This window comes from Lithobates pipiens, unplaced genomic scaffold (assembly GCF_037356315.1).
Source record: "Lithobates pipiens isolate NorthernLeopardFrog02 unplaced genomic scaffold, aLitPip1_a1.2 Scaffold_13, whole genome shotgun sequence".
Taxonomy (NCBI): Eukaryota; Metazoa; Chordata; class Amphibia; order Anura; family Ranidae; genus Lithobates; species Lithobates pipiens.
In genome coordinates this window covers 160709113-160730659 of record NW_027507718.1, presented here as the reverse complement: position 1 = coordinate 160730659, position 21547 = coordinate 160709113, and the positions used below count along the sequence as shown (strand labels likewise).

The 21547-nt window shown below is 45.7% G+C and overlaps 1 protein-coding gene across 3 annotated transcripts in view; it reads left to right on the top strand.

Moving 5' to 3' along the window:
- Nucleotides 1-21547, top strand: part of HDGFL2 (HDGF like 2) — a 663710-nt gene that overhangs the window by 167252 nt on the left and 474911 nt on the right. For all 3 annotated transcript variants that reach the window (XM_077475770.1, XM_077475771.1, XM_077475769.1), the window contains exon 5: nt 762-839. In XM_077475770.1, coding sequence (XP_077331896.1) covers nt 762-839 — 78 coding nt within the window. The remainder of the gene's footprint in view (nt 1-761; nt 840-21547) is intronic.

Sequence of the window (21547 nt, the reverse complement as noted above, 5' to 3'; positions counted from 1 at the left end):
CGTGGACATATTATTGCACTTAGGACCTTTATATGCACAGATTTATATTGAGCAGTATTTATTCCATGTCTAGTGCAGTGGATAAATATGAAATTGATTAGAGTGCACCATCATTTAGATAGTTAACCCTATGAGTGACAGAACACTTATATGGTCGCAGCTTAATCATTAAGGTTGTTTGCTATTTTATATTCTCAGCATATATTATCATATCAGCGCTTAGGCCCCTTATATTCTATAATTGTATGAGAATTTGTATTTGCTAAACTAGCTTACTGACATAGGGTTATTTTATTTTTGTAAAGGTTAAGGTGTTACTACTACTACATAAATGGATACCAAGTAATGGTATATTAATAATTAATTAACCCCTAATCCTAACTCTAACCCCTTACGCTAATGGAAAAAAATGAATAATTAGAAAAGAAATAAAATTTAATAGAAAAGCTAAAATACCTAGCAACAGATGATTGCTCTATGGGCTAATAAAAAAATGACAAAGTTCAAAAATGTACATAAAGACCCTAGGCTCAGGTGTGAATGCAGCCTTATAGATTAGCTTTAATGCTAACCAGGGGAGTGTGTGTTTTTTTTTGTTTTCCATAGATCTGTATTTAATGCTATAACTTTATGCGCTGTGTGTTTTATTCCTCTATTACAGTTAATATATATGTATATAGTTGGTACATTATTCAAGTTAAATATTGTTTGGGCACAAATTATGGCAAACCTGTTACCTCTTTTTGTGTACTTTCTAACAGCTTCCCAAACCTATATCCAGTGATATGGAGCCAGAAAGTGCCTCTTCATCTGAGGAAGAAAACTCTGACAGTGATAAGGTAAGTGTTTTAAGAGACTGTGTGTGTTTGATTTAAAGTTATTAGGGGTAAACAAAAAAATTGTGATACCTGCTTTGTGCCCACTTGAGCGGACTCCTGCATTCAAGGATCCCACGGATAGGAAGGCCGTGGCGGTGGCTCGTTCCTCGTTTACGGTTGAGGGGTCAGCCATGCGACCAGTACTGGCAATCGCACTGGTGTCGCAAACACTGACTGGGCCCAACTTTTGCACCGCAAATTGGGATAGCAACAGGCCTCCCCTGTCTGCGTGGAACTAGCAGTCCAACTAGTGCAAGGCCTTAAGTACGTTTGTGACACAGCCCTGGATACTCTACCTCTGTTATCCAGGGCTTCAGTGTCAGCTGTGGTGCCTGATTTGGCTTAAATGCTGGTCTACTGACCAGGCATTCAAGAAAGCCCTGACGGATCTTCCCTTCCTTGGCGACTGGCTCTTTGGAGCTTTGTTGGATGACATTATTAAAAAACGCCACGGATGGTAAGAGTACACTACTCCTACAGGCCAGGAATGCTAAGGAGCCACGCCGCAGGCAAGGGACCTCTTTCCGCTCACAAGTGGCTTTTTCGTCCGCCCGGTGCTTCGACAAAACGTTCCCAGCCCCTCAGGACGTCCAAGGACGGTCAAAAGCATCCCTGGAACCGCAAGCCTAACAAGCCTGCGAACAAAAGTGCATGAATGTTTGCCCCCACCAAGGAGTCACCTTCAGGAGTTTGCAGCCCGGTGGACCTCCCGGTTATCCGACCAATGGGTCTGCGACCTGATTTCCACAGGCTACAAGATAGTTGTTTGGCCACCAAACAGATTCTTCCTCTCCAGCATACCCGCGTCCCCGGTTCGCGGGGAGGCCCTGTTAGGGGCGACGAGGGACTTGCTGAATCACCAGTTCCGGAATCTGAATGCTTCGAGGGGTTCTACTCAAATCTGTTTGTGGTTCCCAAGAAGGAAGGGGTACGTCCGATCTTGGACTTAAAAGCCCTCAATCACTTTGTAAAAGTGCAGAGGTTCAGAATAGAATCAGTTCGCTCAGTAGTCGCTGCACTCCATCAAGGGGACTCCCTGGCGTCCTTGGACATTCAGGATGCATACCTGCACATACCCATATGCCTTCGGCATTAAAAATGTCTGCGTTTGGCAGTCGGGGAAGCCCATTACCAGTTTGTAGCTCTTCCCTTTGGCCTGGCATAAGCCCCCCCCCCCCCCCCCCCCCGAGTTTTTACCAAAGTACTGGCTCCAGTACTGGCGTTGCTGCTACAATGCGGGATCGGGATTGTGGGTTACCTAGACGATCTCCTCCTGGGAACATCTTCCGCCTCAGAATTAGAGGAGGATGTGGCGATCACAATGCAGACTCTACGAGAATTTGGGTGGCTGTTGAACCTAAAGAAGTCGGTGATTGTACCAACCCAGCGTCTGGAGTACCTAGGTTTACTATTGGACTCCCGGGAAGGGAGGGTCTTTCTCCCTTCAGACAAATTGCAGACTCTCAGATCTGCGGTCAAACTACTGATGAACTGCAAGTGGTTGTCGCTCCGCTTTTGCATGCGAGTACTGGGGCTCATGATAGCCTCCTTCAAGGCAGTACCTTATGCCCAGTTCCACACCAGAGTCCTGCAGAAGGAGATTTTGAGAAAATGGGACAAATCTCTGTTGTCCTTGGATCGGCAGATCCAGGTGAGCCAGCCAGTCAGGGATTCTATGATCTGGTGGTTGAGGTTCCCGGTGATTCAGTCTGGAAAATCATTCCTTCCTCTGAAATGGACGGTGATCACTATGGACGCCAGTCTACCTGGCTGGGGTGTAGTGATGGGGATTCAGTTGGCGAAAGGCTTCTGGTCGACGGAAGAATCAGAGTTGCCAATCAATCTGCTCGAATTGAGAGCGATCAGGCTGTGTCTCTACACATGGTCGATGTGTCTTCGAGGGCGTCCGACCAGGATACAGTCAGACAACGCCACGGCTGTGCGTACATAAATCACCAAGGGGGGACAAGAAGCTCAGCTGCTGCTCGGGAGGTCACTCACATACTTTGATGGGCAGAGCGACACATTTCGGCCCTGTCGGGGTTGGAAAATTGGCAGGCGGACTATCTGAGTCGACAGATGCTGGAGAATGGGCATTGCATCCAGAGATATTCAGGCTGTTGTGCCTGAAATGGGGCACACCAGATGTGGATCTATTGGCCTCCCGCCTCAATTGGAAGGTGCCGAGATCCAGTGTTCAGGGCAAGAGATCCACGGGCAAACGCGTCAGACAGGCTGGTGGCTCCGTGGGATCAGTACCAGCTTATCTACATCTTTCCTCCGCTAAAACTGTTGCCACGTCTGCTGCGCAGAGTGGAAGCCAAGGGGATCCCAGTAATCCTGGTGGCCCCAGATTGGCCTCGGCGGCCCTGGTACACAGACCTGGTGGCAGACGCTCCTTGGCGACTGCCGCTGCGAGAGGACCTCCTATCTCAAGGTCCAATCTTTCACCCTGCTTTACCGTCGCTGGCTTTAACGGCATGGCTGTTGAGAGCCAGGTGCTGAGGAACCGGGGTCTGTCGGACTCGGTGATCCCGACTATGTTGAAGCGGAAATCCTCTTCAGATATATCATCATACCTGGAAGGCCTAGATCTCTGTGTGAGGAGAAAGGGTGGCATCCACACTCCTTTTCTATATCCAGAATCCTGCTGTCTATTCAGCAAGGTGTAGCCCAGAAGTTGGCGTTGAGCACCATTTAGGGGCAAATTTCAGCTCTGGGTGTCTTTTTTTTTTTTATTTTTTTTTTTTTTTTTTTCAGCGACCCCTGGCGTCTCATTAGTAAGTACCTTTGTTCAGGGGGTACTACATGTAGTCCTTCTGGTGTTTCCACCGTTACATCCGTGGAATTTGAACCTGGTGTTGTCGGCGCTTCAAAAGCCGCCATTTGAGAATATCAGGGAGGTTCCCTTGTTGCTTCTTTCACAGAAAGTGGTTTTCCTAGTGGCCATAACATCGGCCAGGAGGGTTTTCAGAATTGGTGGCCTTGTTCTGCAAGTTGCCTAATCTGGTCATCCACAGGGATAAGGTGGTGTTACGTCTGCAACCGTCCTTTCTACCGAAGGTGGTCTGGGCTTTTCATATCAATGAGGACATTGTATTACCATTGTTGTGTCCTAAGCCACAGCACCCCAAAGAGGTGGCCCTTCACGCTCTCGACATGGTTAGGGCTCTAAAAGTGTATTTGTCTGTCGCAGCTCCCTTTCGGAAGTCAGACTCGCTGTTTGTTTCGGTGGTTGGTCCATAGAAGGGTATGGGTGTCTCGTCTGCCACCATTTCCAGTTGGATCAGACAGATTGTAGTACAAGCTGTCACGGCCCAATCTACAAGGGCAATCGGAACGTTTGGGCTTTCCGACACCAAGCGTCTGTCGCTCAGGTGTGTAAGGCGGCGACCTGGTCGTCTGTCCATACGTTTACCATGTTCTACAAGATAGACATCAGTGCATCGGCTGATGCCTGTTTTGGCCGCAAAGTTTTGCAGGTGGCTGTGTAGTTAGTTTGCCTGCAAAATGTCTTGATAAACTTGGGAATTAATTTTTCCTTCAATAATAGCAATCCGTCCAGGCCCTGACACAGCAAAGCAGCCCCAAACCATGATGCCCTCACCACCATACTTCACAGTTGGGATGAGGTTTTGATGTTGGTGTGCTGTGCCTTTTTCTCAACACGTGTGTTTCTTCCAAACAACTTCCAGGTGCTCATGTGCAAACTGTAAATGTGCAGCAATGTTTTTTTGTTTTTTTTTTGGACAGCAGTGGCTTCCTCTGTAGTATCCTCCCATGAAATCCATTCTTGTTTAATGTTTTATGTATCATAGATTTGCTAACAGTTATGTTGGCATTTGCCAAAGACTTTTGTAAGTCTTTAGCTGACACTCTAGGATTCTTCTTCACCTCACTGAGCAGTCTGCGCTGTGCTCTTGCAGTCACCTTGACAGGATGCCCTCTCCTAGGGAGAGTAGCAGCAGTGCTGAACTTTCTCCATTTATAGACCATTTGTCTTACCATGGACTGAACAGCAAGGCTTTTGGATATCTTTTTATAACCCTTTCCAGCTTTTTGCAAGTAAACAATTCTTATTCGTAGGTCTTCTGAGAGCTCTTTTGTGTGAGACATCATTCACATCAGGAAATGCTTATTGTTAAAGGCAAACCCAGAATTGGTATGTGTTTTTTTTTTTTTTTTTTTGGGTAGGGCAGCTAAAACCAACACCTCCAATCTCATCTCATTGATTGGACTCCAGTTGGCTGATGCCTCACTCGACTTAGCTCTTGAAGATTATTAATCTAGTGGTTCGCATACTTTTTTTCCACCTGCACTGTGGATGTTTACATGGTGTGTCAATAAAAACATACTAACATGTAATTCTTTGTGTGTTTATTAGTTTAAGCAGACTGTGATTGTCTATTGTTGTGACTTAGAGGAAGATCGGATCACATTTTATGACCAATTTATGCAGAAATCCATATCATTCCAAAAGGGTTCACATACTTTTTTGCCACTGTACATATACGTGGTACAGACAGGCAAATGTGTGTACAGGTACTTCCCTTTAAATTTGCCACCGGCGCACGACCCTGCCGTAAGCTCCTTGAGTGCGGTCGCGGGTCAGATTTTCCTCCGGGCTTGCATAATTGTCCAACTACTCTCGATAAGGCATTCACCGCCAGGAAGGCAGGAGCTTTCTTTGACAAGGGGGAAATGATCCCCACCCTCACATCCAGATTTCCCGAATGGGAATTATCGTTTTTTCAATTTCTTCAAATCCGCCACTTTTTACTTCAGTCGTCCACATGACAACAATGGAGCAGAGCTTTCACCCCATTTGAAACCATGTGCAAAAGCAGGGACCCTGTTAAACATCTCATCTCCCAACTATGCACCATGCTATCCCCAACGCCATCTAAATCGGAAAACCCTTATGTCCAGAGATAGGAACAAGACCTAAACGTAACACTGACTCCAGAGAATTGAGATAATATTTGGCTGAATATACACAAAGGCTCATTTAAACGTGTCAATACAAGAAAACGGTTACAAAATATACTCACGTTGGTACAGAACCCCCGATCGGCTACACAAATGTTATCCCCAGGTCCCACCCACTTGTTGGAGGAGTGAGGGAGCCAGGGGAACTCTCTTACACATCTGGTGGGAATGCCACCGAATCCAACCATTTTGGGTCGCAGTCAACCGTCTCATCATGAAAATCACGACGTACACGCCAGCATTTACTCCAGCTCAATTCTTGCTTCACCACACCTCTTTACCCCAAAGACAATACAGGAAGTCCCTCATGCACCACTTAATTAATGCAGCAAAACTTTGCATCCCTACGCACTGGAAATCAACCACCCCTCCTAGCGTCGCAGTGTGGTTGCAGAGGGTATCCATAATTGCAGAGATGGAAGCCCTAGTACACAAAGCCAAAGAAACCTCACATAAATTCCAAAATACATGGGCCTGCTGGCTGCAGTTTCAACAATCGGAGCAATACAAAACACTTCTACATAACCAATAGCTTGACCTGGGGGGTGATCCCCACATACTTACCTGCTTCAGGATATGCTTATTTGACATCTGTGCCTCACTATTTTATATTCCCTATAACCAGCCTCCTATACCCTCCCTCATACTTAACAATTGGTGGCAACTGTGGTTAACCCTTATTTTGTCTCTAAACCTCACTGACATTGTTACAATCAAACCTTTCATGTCACAATCTCTAGTTGACGGTTGGGCTGTCATTATTCAGTAACAATGGGATGAGGTAATTTTTTATATACCTTATAAAAAAAATTTGCGCTCCCACCCCTCTCAAAGTCAGATCCCAGTAGGGGTGAGAGGGAGGGGGAGTGGAATCCCTGGGTCCCGAATCTCCACTTAATAGCCCGTAAGAGTAGAAGTTCTGGTTTATTCTCTACCACGAAAGGCTGTAGGACTATAACTCTGCATAAATAAGGTTATATAAGAGGTTCTACAGCATCTTGCTATTCGTCCCAGATTATAGGAACCCACACAATATGCCTGTCAGTAACGGAATATACGAGTATTCAGAAGGAATCCCAGGTTGTCATATAACTTAAGGCACCCTATCCACTCTGATATGTGTTATAACTACGGAAATAAATACAAATGTTATCGTTACTGCATAAAACATATATATCACTAGATAACTAACTTATACTACTTATCCTAATTTACATGCCTTGATTGTCATTTTCTTACCTGAATGTTCCTAACCTTGGATACGTTTTTTTTGGTTATTGACTACATCTAGCGGCTGCGTCCGCAATTGTTTATTTCTGTTCTGTTTCTCAAAACTCAATAAAATGTTTTAAATTATAAAAACATTAACCTGAACAAGATCTGTTAATAAAGATTCTGTAGGTAGAGCCTAGGGCATTAAAAACTGTAAGGAACATTCATAGATGCAAAAGATCGTCATCAAACCAGTTGCATACTCCTTACACCGCGTTGTTTGAATAAATTTCTCTCAGCAGTGCTTTTGATAGCCCTAATAAAAACCCTTACGTTTTCGGTCTAGTTGGGGAGAGTGTGCGTGATTCCCAGAAGAAAATGTAGAAAAGGAGGAGGGTAAAGGAAAAGTTAGAGGGTTAGGGGAGGGGGGGAGGGGGCTGGCATGCATGGAGCACATTCGAGAGTATGTCACCGAACAACACGGTCTCGTGTGAGGTGCAACCTCAGGGGGACGACTTTAAGATAATGATGGCAGCTAATAATAGCGCAATCAACAAACATGCCTTAAGTTGAGTCGAGTCTCAGTGGGATTGTGCAATTATCTCCTTGTAAGTTGAGGTGTGCTTGAAATCCGCCACGAGGACCAGGTTAGACTATGTCGTTGGTAAGTGTCCTTGATGCGGTGGGTGATTTCTTCCATGAGATGGACCTCAGAGATTTTTTTAAACCACTTTTTCACGGTGGGAGTTTCTGGCTGGCCCCACTGGGTTGGTATGAGTGCTTTGGCTGTGTTAAGCAAGTGGGGGACTATGGAACGTTTATACCTTCCAACTGGTTCCGTGGTGGCATGAAAATGGTCCATGGGTCTGAAGGGAGAGAGACATTGGATATTTGATGGATCAGTTGGATAATGCTAGATCAGAAGGGGCGGATGTATGGACACGACCACCATATGTGCACGTGTTGCTTTGCTCCCACAATTCCTCCAACACAATGGGGAATTGGCGGGGAACATCTGATGAAGTTTTGCAGGTGTATAATGCCATCTGGTTAGCAATTTGTAATTGACCTCAGCCATCTTTGATGCAATTGAGGAGATATGAGTCAACCGCAGGACCTTATCTTTTTGGCCTTGTGGGAGACAGGATTCCAGGTCTGACTCCCACCTGGCGAGAAAGTGGGGGTGAGTATCCCCTTGGAGTTTGATGAGCGCTTTATAGAACAACGAGACACTATGTTCTGGCGGATCCGGCGGGTGTAGTATCTCTTCGATAATGTTTAGGTCCTGTATCCCCCTTAGCGGTTTACGCAGCGTTCTGAGAAAACCCTGCAGTTGAGTGTATCTCCATTGGTCTAGGAACGTTAGTGGCTTGGGGCCCAGAATATCTGTCAAGGACTTAGGAGTATTTGCTCGGAGAACATGATGCAGAAGCAGGGGTCTTTCTGGCGACCATGTCTTGAATCCAGGGTCTAACAGACCAGGTAGAAAGTAGTTGTGTTCGAGAAGTGGTAACATGGGGGAAGCCTAAGTCCATGAGAATTTCTTATGCAAAGCGTCCCATATGTCTAGTGTGGAGGCTGTCACTGAGGAGGTGGTTGGGGCGAGGTGCTTGTAAGACCGCGGCAGCCAAGGTGTAACTGCGAGATCTGTTTTGCTGAGGGCATGTTCAAGGCTCATCCAAAGTTTGGAGTGGGCTGCATATTTCCAGTCGGAGATTCTAGACAAAATGACAGCATTATAGTAAGTCTTAAAATTTGGCAGGGCCAGTCCCCCTGAGAGCTTGGAGCAAAAAAGTACATCTCTAGCTACTCTGGGATGGCTGTTCCGCCAAATTAAGCGAGAGACCATGGCCTGTAATAAAGAGAAAAACCCTATAGGCACACCCAGTGGGATCATTTGAAAGAGAACTCTAGGGAGAATGTTCATTTTAACTATATTCACTTTACCCAGCCAGGAGTGTGGTAGTGTGCTCCACCTTCGTAGGTCTGTGCGGATGTTGTTCAATAATGGCATATAGTTATGCTTAAAGAGCGAGTGGATGCTGGGCATGAGGTGTATCCCTAAGTACTTCATGGTGCGGTGGACCCATCTAAAGGGGAAGAGGGGTTTTAAACTGTCTACTTCTCTTGCGGGCAGATTGATATTCAGGATTTCAGATTTAGAGAGATTAATTTTAAAGTGGGACAGTGTCTGAAAAGTGGAGAACACTGACATCAAGTTAGGGAGTGATACCCGGGGCTGTTGGACAAAGAATAGAATACCGGCTGCGTACGTCGCATAGTTGTGTTTTGTTACCTACTCGAATGCCATGTATGTTTATATTGCGTCTTACGGTCACCAGGAAGGGTTCCAGGGTAAGAGCGAACAGCAGGGGGGAAAGAGGGCAGCCCTGCCAGGTCCCATTAAACAGTTGAAATGAGTCACTAAGGGTGCCATTTATGCGGATTTGCGCCATGGGAGTGGAGTAAAGGGAGATAATGCGAGTACATTTTGGGACCGAGTCCGAAGTGGCGGAGGGTCAGTTTTAGGTATTCCCAGTCCACCCGATCAAATGCTTTTTCAGTGTCCGTGGACACAAGTAGGGTGGAGAGAGTCACTAAATGTTTTGTAGTAGAGGATAGTGTAGCCGTCCGGTCCGGGTGCTTTGCCCGTCGGTGTATGCTTTAGAGCCGTCTGAAATTACTCAACTAAGAGTTCTGACTCAAGCTCCTTAAGAGCCGAATCTGAAAGTTTGGGCAATTTAGCATCCTTTAGGTATGCGCACATGAGGCTACGTCTCTCTTTTATAGTCAGGGACGGGGTGTCGCATTGCACATTATACAGGTCTGCATAATGCTCTCTAAAGGCTTTAGCAATGTGGGGGGTTGTGTGGACTAAGTTGCCGTTGGACAGCTTTATCTTGGGAATAAACTATCTAGTCTGCTTTTCTTTAAGGGATTTTGCCAACTGTCTGCTAGGTTTGTTCCCCCATTCATAGTTTTTGCGAGTAGCGTTGGAATTTTTTGGCGGTGTCGATATTAAGAAGAGTTTTAAGTTCTTCTCTTTTCAGCATGAGTGCCTCTAGGTAGGAAGAGTATAGGGTTAGTTTATGTTGTCTATCGAGATTTTCTATCTGGTGTAGGACCTGCTCAAGTTGACCATGCTCCTTTTTTTCCCTCACCCGTAGCTCAATGAATCGGCCTCTCATGGTGGCCTTGTAAGCTTCCCATACAATAGCTGGAGAAGTCTCAGATGGTTTGTTAAAATTTGTCTGTAAAATATTGCGAGATAAGGGAGGCTAGCAGAGCGACGTCTGCTTGGTGAGTTAGGAGAGTCGTTCAGTTTCCATTTGTTGGAGCGATGGGCTAAAGTGGGCATGGTCATACACATCGACACAGGGGCGTGATCCGACAGTCACAGTACCTATGTTTGCGGATTGTAATAAGGGGAGGTGGTGGTCTAGAAATATATTGTCTATGCGGGAGTAGGACTGATTGGTCTTTGAGTAGTGGGAGAAGTCTTTTGTTTTTGGGTGGAGGATACGCCAGACATCTATCAACTGTCGCTCCATAAGTCTCTTTTTGACATGGGAAAGGCATTTAAATTAGATATTAGATATTAGAGCGGCTGTGCTAGTACAAGTAAGCCCTCAGCGAAGTGCGATAGATCAGTGAGTATTTGGGAGAGGAATGTAGGTTGATTGTGGTTCGGACAGTATACGTTTGCTAAGGTACATTGGGTGTTACCTAGAAAGCCTTTGAAAAAGAGGAAGCGGCCATGGTCATCTGCTTGCATAGCTGAAAGGTGAAAGGGTACGCTTCCACTAAAACCTATGGCCACTCCTTTAGCCTTATTCATATCTGAGAGACTATAATACCACTGGGGAAAATAAGGCAAGGTCATTTTGACCTGCGTAGTGTGGGTTAAATGCGTTTCTTGGAGAAATACAATGGAGGAGGCAAGAGCCCGTAATTCCCGTGTAATTTGATGTCGTTTAGCCGCTACGTTTAGACCCCTAGCATTATAAGAGGTAATCTTGAGCGTGGCCATTATGATAGTGGATCGCGACCCTTAGGCTTACCTAGCCATGCATGCCAGCCTTGAGGGAGGAAGTGAGGTGGGTGAGAGGCGTAAGATTGCAGAGGGGGTGAAAGAACAGAATTAACAATAACATCCAACTGGACACAAGTGGGAAATCGTGTCACGTCATGCAGAAATCTGCAGTGTTACCTGTGGGAGGGGGGAGGACGGGCCGTCATCCTGACCTCCGAGAGGAGGACGGACAGGTAAACTCAAGTGTAGCCCGTGCTCCGGATAAAAGGCACATAGGAGCAGTACGCTCCACCAGCATTCAACTGTGCGTTAAATAAAACATAGGAGAAAACCTTTATGCTCCAACGTTAAACTATGAACTGCAATAGAGCAAATAGAACAAATATTCTCTTACGGCCAAGACACTTCACATTAAGCTAAACATTAAGCTAAGCATTAAGCTAAACATTTTGCAGGCTTACATAACCCTCCGAGGATCAGACCCGTTGTGGGATCGTCTATCGGGACCCGGAACAGGGACCCTAAGGGTAGTCCTTTCAGGGTTCCGTCAGTGCTGAGAGGGAGAGATTTCCACTCGTTGGGTTTGCTGTCTTTTGAGCAGATCCTGATGCGATGGGACCTGCATTTAAAAGAGAAAAATAGCCGGAGAAGAGAGAGAACAACATTTAGGCATGGACATCCGAGGATCATCTACGTTGTTGTGTAGAGCTTGGTGCAGAAGGGCGCTGCTTTTTAGAAGGGGACTGTTGCCATTGGTAGTCCTGAATATGAGAGAGCTTAGGAACCGGATCTTGCCAGCCCGGGAGTTCCATCGTCGGCACATTAAGGTCTTTCAGAAATTTTGCCAGATCCTCAGGGATCCGGAGGGTATGGGAGCGACCATTCTTGATTGTGATAAAACACACGCCGGGAAACCCCATCTATAGGTTACTTCATTGGAGCGTTGATGTTCCAAAAGTGGTTTGAGGGCTCGGCGTCGGTCTAAAGTATCCTTAGATAGATCAGTGAAAATGGTGAGAATCGCGCCGTCAAAGTCTGTTAGGGGTGTTCCTTAGCTTGACTATGATGACGTTTTTGTCCGTAAAATAGTGTAGACGGCATATAACGTCTCTGGGCTACTCTGAGTTGAGGTTGCGGGGCCTAAGGGCTCGATGAACCCGTTCGAAGGGCAGAGGATCGGTAGGTGGTTTTCCCAATATTGTGTTAAATATTCCGCGGATCGACGGTTCCAGATCGTTGTCCCCGGTCGCTTCAGGCAGACCTCTAATGCACAAGTTGTTCCTACGGTTCCTATTCTCGAGATCCTCGAGCTTGTACAAGGAGGCACGGTGGGCAAGGGCTAGTTGCGTAACAGAGTCTTGAAGTTCTCTGATGGCTGTTGCATGGGATTCCTGCCTCTGTTCTGTTTCCTCCACCCTATCAAGGATGTACGCCATATCTGCTCTCACACCTGTGATCTCCTTTTTTATTGATTTTTCAAGGCTGTGGAACATCCGGGCAAGCTCTTATTTAAGGCCGCCTAGAAGCGATGACATTTCTGAGAGGGGGACCCGGGTTCCTCCATGAGGTCCGAGCAGCACGATGACGCAGGTGAGCTATCTCTACGAGAGGTTGCTAGGGAAGAGGGAGATGCACTGCGTTTCGTGGACCTGGCGTGACTGCTCCCCGTGCTGGTTCTGTCAGCAGCCAGGTATCGCTGAATGGACCCGGTGGCGGATTGGTTAGTTCCCGCTGCTTTGGGTTTCTTGGCCAATGTAGAGTGGGGTGCGGGCGTTCTTGCTGGCATATTCAGAGCCGAATGCTGGATGGAGCGTCTCTCAATTACATTCTCACATCATAAACATGTTGCATGGTGGGGGTTGCCGCATAACCGGGACCTTGTGATTGCTGATGACCTGTTTGGCTGTGTGCTAGAGCCCCCAGTACCTCTGCTTTTTTGCTAAAAGGTCCGCTGGCTTCCAGGGGGGGTGTAGGCCGCAGCGTGTCGACTGCAGTCCTGCAGAACCCTGAAAAATGCACCACTGGGTTGGATCAGTAAAGGGGGGAGTTCAGGGCAACTATTATAGTCGACTAAAGATAGAGATTGTCCACTGCGGGAGATCAGGACGTTCTCAGGAGCGCCTCCGCGGGCCACAGCTTCAGGAAAGGCCAGGGATTCTTAGGCCTGACTAGGCCGCACCAGGCCGGAGCCGGACGCAATCTTTCTCGGGGCAATATACAAGCCCCAAATTGCTTCTAGGGTGACCGGGGCCAAGTGATGTGCGGGGGGGGGAACGGATGGCAGTCCCCTTACCTTCCCTGGTGGCTCTTTGCAGCGGTATCCGGGAGGCCTCGGGAGGTAAGATGGTGGCGGCCGGTGTAAGTCCCCACCGGAGCTCTGCAGGAGGCTGCTGGAACGGTGCCTGGAAAATATTCCTCTAGGGAGATGCAGGAGGATGTGTCTCCCAAAGAGTTTTTGGTGCTGGTGAAGTGTGGATGGCGGCGGATTGCTCCGTGGATATCAGGAGCTGGAAGCAAACACATCCGCCGCCATTCGCGTCAGGCCATGCCCCCAGAAATCCATGGGTTGTTGCACATTTCTCCCAGCATCTTACCTCCAAAGGAGACCCCTAGGGTCAGAATGAGCCTGTAATCTGAAGGCAATGTTAAGCCAGCAGTCAATCGATCTCCTCGCTCGTCACAGCACACAACGGATCTCTAGTGGGGAACTTCAAACTCAGAAGATGAGGTGAAGGCTTGACCACCCACCTTACCTTAATGCAGTTAGCGGCACAGATTTATTATTTGTCATGCCTATGTGTCACCACTGGGGGCTGTATTGAGCACTCACCGCCTCATGTTGAGAGAAAACGCTGCATCAGGGAGCTGAGATGCTTCTCCCTCCGGGCAGACAGCAGGACCTCCGGTAAGCTTGAGCACTACGATTTTCTTAAAAGAAAGAAAACTAGCATGATCAGCGTGCCGCTCGGTGACTTAGACTTCTCTTTTTTGAAGATTCTTGGATATCAACCACCAATTGGGGCTCTGGGATAAATCCAGGGATTGGCACCCTGGGAAATATGTCCTAAGTAGGATCCTTGAATTCCTACAGATAGGATTAGAAATTAAGCTGGTCTCGAGTATTATCGATGGCCATATGTTTGCCTTATCGCCCTTTCTTTTCATCAACCACTTGCTTCCCTCTCTCTGGTTCATAACTTTATTCAGATTAATCCTCCAGTTTGGTCACCACTGAACCCTTGGAACTTATTTTTAGTCCTGTCAGAAGGGGGAGAAATAATTTTCTTGGTTGCCATACCTTCTGCAAGAAGAGTATCAGAGTTGGTTGCTCTTTCTTGTAAGAAACCGTATTGGTTGCTCATAAAGATCACTACATTTTCTTGACTGGTCAAGGTCTATTGAAAGTGACCGCTCAGATTCGTAAACAAATGTTTTTTTTGTGTTGCCAGAGGGTCCTAAAACTGGACAGGCAGCATCGACATCTATTTCTAAATGGATTTGTCAAGTGATTGTTCAAACTTGTGGTTCAAAGAGGAAAATTCCTCCCTTTTTCATATTAAAGTGCACTCCACCAGGGCTGTTAGTACTGCTTGGACAGTGCACCACCAAGCCTCCATGGCTTAAATCTGCAAGGCCGCGACTTGGTCTTCAGTCCATACATTTACCAGGTTCTATCAAGTAGATGTAAAAGGCATGAGCACATCGCCTTTGGGCACAGTGTACTGCAGGTTGCAGTATGAGTCCTCTAGTCTCTTGATGTCCTATTTTGTTGTCTCCCTCCCTTTAGTTGGCATTACTTTGAATCACACAGTAACTATGGCCCTGTGTCCCGTGATGTACGATAAGAAAATAGGATTTTTATAACGGCTTACCTGTAAAATCCTTTTCTTTTAAAGTACATCACAGGACACATAGGTCCCTCCCTTCTTGGTATACACATGTATTGCTTTTCTACAAAAATGAGTTTCTCCCACCAGTGGGAGGTGTTCTATAGGGAGTGCACTTTTTAATTTAGGGCATGCCAGTGTCCATCACCTGAAGGTGGCCTATAACCCACATAGTAACTACTATGGCTCTGTGTCCCCTGATGTAATTCAAAGAAAAGGATTTTTACAGGTAAGCTGTTATAAAAATCCTATTATGTAAATATGCAGATATTTGAATGGCATACGTGTATTGCATTCAAGAGTATATACTTGGTTGTGTGTGTGTGTGCATATATATATATATATATATATATATATATATATATATATATATATATATATATATATATATATATATATATATATAATATGCGCGTGTGTATATATTATATCGTAGCTATCAGAAAACTATTTGCACAGATGATAATCCAAGGCAAGACAGAGTGAGTAGGATACAGCGATGACAAGCATACAGCAAGCGGTTTTAAGATTTGCATATCTTGTCAGTGACAGCAGGCAAGCAATCCAGTTTCAATAATTGTGTAAATATTATATTACAACATGCTGATGCCCCAGCTTGCTGGTCCCAGCCTTGAACGCCCCCTCAGACCCCACCAGAGGCATTTGCCTCACTGACGCTTCGGAGGTTTCAGTCCTCCTTGGGAGCCTCCGTTAGCGGTGGATGCCTCAGGTGCCGCCGTGCTATTGCTCCGTTAAGGACTTCAAGGCTTCAGCTGATGCAGTCTGTCACTTAGGTTGTGGAAAGGACCTGGCCAGTTTCTTGCAGCCACGCTTCCCTGGGATTAGGTGGTGTGCTTTTCACAGTATCCTGCTGCTATGCTTCCTCTGGAGATCTATGGAGCTTGCAGCAGCATGCCTGCACCATGATGTAACCATGCCCCCACCCTCCTTCCCGAATGTGCCATAGTGGCGCTCTATTTGTAATTGTAATTTCTGTTGTCACACTAGGTGGGATTGTAAGTTCTCTTCCGAGAGCTTTTTTTCACAATAAAGTTTTATTGTATGACAGGGAAATTGTAACAGTTGTACAATGATATGCTTTTATCATATGCATATTAACCACTTCAGCCCCGGACCATTTTGCTGGCCAATGACCAGACAACTTTTTGCGATTTGGCACTGTGTCACTTTAACTGACAATTGCGCGGTCATGCGACGTGGCTCCCAAACAAAATTGACATCCTTTTTATCCCACAAATAGAGCTTTCTTTTGGTGGTATTTGATCACCCCTGCAGTTTTTTTATTTTTTGCGCTGTAAACAAAAAAAGCGTCAGTTTTGAAAAAAACTTTTTTACTTTTTGTTATAATAAATATCCCCCAAAAATATATAATTTTTCCCCTCAGTTTAGGCCAATACGTATTCTTCTACATATTTTTGGTAAAAAAAATTGCAGTAAGCGATTATTGATTGGTTTGCGTAAAAGTTATAACGTTTATAAAATAGGGGATAGTTTAGACATTTTTTTTTTGCTTTTACTAGTAATGGTGGCGATCAGCGATTTTATTTTTATACATTTTTTTTTTTTATTGTGACTGTGACATTAAGGCGAACACATCGGACATTTTTGACACATTTTTGGGACCCTTGCCATTTATACAGCAATCACTGCTATACAAATTGCAGTGATTCCTGTGTAAATGTCAGTAAAGGGGTTAACCAGTGGGTGGCAGTGTAGGGGTTAAGTGTTCCTAGGGGTGTGTTACTAACTGTGTGGGGCTGGGCTTTCTTTTAGTGAAAACTGATCTCTGCTCCAATCACATGGTCAGAGATCAGCGTCACTTGTTGCTAGGCAGAACTGGGAGATGCTGTTTACAACGGCAGCTCCCAATTCAGCCGCCCCGTGAGACGATCACGGGCATACCCGCGACAATAGAGTCCGCGAGACCGGAGTCACGGGGGTCCCGACCGGCACGCGATGGCAGGGCGGCATTTAAAATTTTATGTACCTGTACACCAATATGCCTGCCCTTGCCATTCTGCTGACGTACATCGGCGTGCGCCGGTTGGGAAGTGGTTAATGAATACAAAGTTTGCATAAATAATTGAAATAATCAATGCAACATTGGTTTGTCAACTCAGTAAGAACTGCTTCTGTAGCATTAACAGAATATGATCAATCGCCATTAATACATCTTAGCTTGTACTATGTGCGGTTGTTATTCATTCTTATTTAGTCATTATACAATCAATGTTTGTATGAGCAAGTCAAGTTAAAGAATAGTATGGGGGAAAAAAAGATGATGAAGGGTGAGTGAGGTATAGACAGATATAAAGATTGTCAGACCTAAAATAACAATTTAGCTTTTTGTTAGGGAATCAAATTCTTCTGAATATTTGAAAAGACCCAGACATTCCATGTTTTTATTAAATTTATCGGTTTCCTGCACTATTGCCCTGATTTCTTCCATAGTGTAAAAATAATCCAAATTGTGCAGCCATTCCTTAATTTTAGGAGTATTTTGTATCTTTCCAATATCTTGGAATTAGGAATTTATTTTCTTACTTCAGGGGACACAGAGCCGTAGAAATTACTATGTGGGTTATATTCGACCGACAGGTGCTGGACAATGGCACGCCCCTAAAGGCATATACTCCCTTGTCGGTCACGAGTAAAGATATGCTGTGCTGAGCTCGATGGGCAGTGATCCTTGATGAGGGCCAACCATGCTGACCGGATCCGTTCTGATGTCTTTTTCATGGGCTAAATGAATGGTACCTGGTCCTCATGATCCGAAGTAAGGAGGTTTTGCTTGTGAATGCTTCTCTTTGAGAGCTGGCCCTGGGATCCAGTACTTTTTGGTAGTAAGCCCATACAGTTTTTACTGGCAGGGTGCTGTCGCAGGTCCAGGATTGTGGGATAACCTGAGAGTTCCCCGGTTCCTGAAGGTTTCCTTTAAGGTCTCGGAGCCTACCGTGAAGGGTGAAGATTGGGTTTTTATCTCTGATAAAACCGTGCTGCGAGGATAAGGTAAGGGAGATTTTCTCAGGAATTTCTCCTTCTATGTATAGTGTTGTCATGTCTGTCACCACTGGGGACTATATTGAGCACTCACCATTCTGACGCTGGAAACATCAGAAGCCTTCACTCTTCTCTCCTTCAGCCGGCACAGACCCTCTGGTTAAAAAAAAAAAAAAAAGTCTGGTCTCTTCCTGCGCCCCCAGATTGGCTTTTTTTCCTCTTCAGGGACATGCCAGAGTATCGGCCTTGTTCTTTTGAAAAAAAATAAAATAAATAACATTTTTAAAAAGGGCAGACCACAGGCGCTCTAAAAAGTGGAGGATTTACCTCCCATCATGCTGCAGATGCCGCACGCCGGCAAAATGCTCTCCTTTGGAAAAAAAAGAGGGGCATGGCTAACGGCATCAGGCGCCAGCCACACGTCCAGGAAGTTTTGAAAGCACTGTGAATAAAGCTGCTGCCTGGCGGTGGAGGGACAAAGCAGAGAGGTTGGCTGGATCAGTTTTGGTGACACAGGCATTTCCCTGACATGTACTGGGATTAATAGCAGCTATTGTGCTGTACTATAGCCTAGCAAGTTTACATTCTTTTGCTGGTAGTGCCTCTCCTTTGTGCTTTAAGCTATGAGTGGCAAAGGGACTAGGAACTCCTCTAAGGGTTCTAAGGGGTCAATGGTTACACAACCAACCAAAACCCTTTTCCAAAAGACTGTCATCCTCCTCTGAGAGGGATACAGCTAGTCAGATTGGGCCCTCAAGCGTAGAACACTTCAGTCCCTGTAATATATCATACAAACTTTTTTTTTTCTTCCATTTAAAAAATTGAGAGGATTAATGCTATGATGTCTCTCCATAGTAGGACTAAACATAGATTCCCATCTAGTCCTCAGGGCACTTTTGTTGAGGTGCAGGAGGCTGGGGATCAGGTAGATCTTCCCGGATATTGGAAGATACTTATTTTTCTCCGGAGGATCCTAACAGGGAGGCAGTAGCCTCACAAGTCAGGTGTTTACTTCCTTACTTAACCCTTTTGTTACCTGCAGCACAGTTTTTTCCTGTTAATGCACAGCTTATGCATTCTGAATGGGAACATTTCTATGAAGAAATAGGGGGTTCCAGCAATTGATGCTGCAATCACCTCAGTGAGCTGAGTCTCACTTGTCCGGTGGATAATGCACTGATGTTAAAGGACCCAACAAATTAAAGTTAGAACTTCCCTTTGAAGACAAGATGTCTTTTGCAGTGCTTGCTGCAGTTGGTGTGTCTCAGTCCTTTAACCCTTTAACGTCTGGTCCACCATTTTGGTGGAGCACATTTTGAGTCAAGCTATCTCATTGAAAAATTTGGACTTCAAAGCGTTAGGGACAGTTTGTGGAGATACCTAAGATTCTGCTTGATCAGCAGGCCTGGCAATGGGCTGGTGTATCTGACACTGTCTCACTGTAGATGCTATGAAAGACTCTATAGTTTAAGCCTTGTGGCTTATTCTTGGACTAGTGCATTCTCGCAGAGTTCTGTGGCTGAAATATTAATCAGCCGAAACACCATGTGAAAGCTGTTAGCCAGTTTCTTTCCCTTCCTGGGGTACGGCTATCTATAGTGAATAAGTACATCCAAAAGGGCAAAGCTCTCTTTACCAGTAAAAGGAGGTTCAAACATTTCTCCTATTATCGTGCTGCCTCTCCTATGCCTGGGGCATCTGCCTCTAGGCAGTCTCGACGGTCTCAATCGTTAGGTTCAAGGTAAAGTCCCCAAGGGCAGCACCAGGATCTTTGGGGCAGAAAGCCCACTAAGCAGAATGCTAAAGCCTTCTCATGAAGGAGCACCCCCACTCGTGTGGGTGAGGGCAAAGGTCCTGCCATTCTCAATCTGGCAGGAACAATGTCAAGAGCAGAGGTATATCTTCAATTATTTCTCTAGGTTACGACTAGATGGATGGCTCAGTCGGCTTTTGATCTGAGGGTCCGGGTCCCTGTTTGGATGCTGCCTGTGGGGTCCTTGGGCTGCTGATGGAGGTTACCTTTATGCAAGAGTTTCCATCTTCTCTGAGAATGTTCTTAAGGATCCAGAGAAAAAGTCTCTCTTCTCTTTCTGGCCTTTGGATCAGCTGTTATCCCAGTTGGTGATATCAGAGGTTCCCTTAGTGGAACAGGTTTTTTTTGGGGCTCAACACTTTTAAGGTTTCAGAACCAGAGGTAAGACCCATTCTAGATCTTGAAGATATGAATTGCCACTTAAACATCCGATCCTTTCATAATTCGATCAGCTGTGTCTATCCTGCAAGGAGGGGAGTTGCATATCTTCATGTGCCAAAGTTTCCCGCTTAGCAGAAATTTCTGCGGTTTGAAATATAAAATTATTTTTGTGGCCCTGCCATTCTGCTTGGCCATAGCACCACAAGTGTTCTGAAAGATTCTGGCACTTCCTTCAGCCAGGTTAAGGGCTCAAGGCATAGCAGTCCTAGCCTATTAGAAGATCTACTATTAATAGATCATTCAGTCACAGGTCTAAAACCAGTGTCTGATCTCAGCCGTACATGTCTGAAATCTCTAAGGTTGGATTCTCAACCTAGGAGGATTCTCCGTAAAAACCATCAGGGAGGTTACAGTACTTGGGGTTCTGGTTATAGATATACAGAAGAAGGTATTCTTAACCCATACAAGAATACGTTCCATTGTAGGACTAATTCAACTTGTCAAAACAAAGGACAATTCCTTAGTTTGGCTGTGCAGGAGATTTTTATGGGAAATGGTGGCCTCCTTCAAGGCTGTCCCTTACGCGCTTTTTTACTAAAAAAAGGGGCAGCACAGTGGTGTAGTGGTTAGCACTCACCTAGCAGTAAGAAGGGTTGCTGGTTCAAATCCCAACCAATACACTACCTGCCTGGAGTTTGCATGTTCTCCCTGTGCCTGCGTGGGTTTCCTCCCACAATCCAAAGACATGCAGGTAGGCTAATTGGCTTCTGTCCAAAATTGGCCCTAGTATAGGAATGGGGATCTTGGATTGTGGGTTCCTTAAGGGTAGGGACCAGTGTGAGTGTGCACTGTACAGGGATAGGGACAATTGTAGAGACTCAGGTTGAACTGGATGGACTGGTGTCTTCAACCTTACTAACTATAAAACTGCTTCAAGACACCATCCTTTCTGTCTGAAATAAGAGATTCAGGCCTGGTTTCCAATGCGCATGGCTCCTGACATAAGTCATACATTGGTGGATGTTATCCAGCAAAAGGGAACATCTTTATCCTGGAAGGTGATAATAGATGCCAGCCTTCTAGGCTGGGGAGCAGCCCTGGAAGAAGATTCTGTCCAAGGGAGATTGTCCAGGTTAGAGGACCTTGCCTATCAACTTTTTATTTATTATTTTTTTTTTTCTGGAAGTTTTTCCGGCAGTATGTCTGGCCCAAGAATCTTGGTGGTCAGATTACGGGACTGACCTGTCAGGATTCAGTCTGACAAGGCCATGGCGGTGGCTTACATTGATCACCAGGGGGGCTCGAGAGGTCGTGCAGCCCAAAAAGAGGTGAA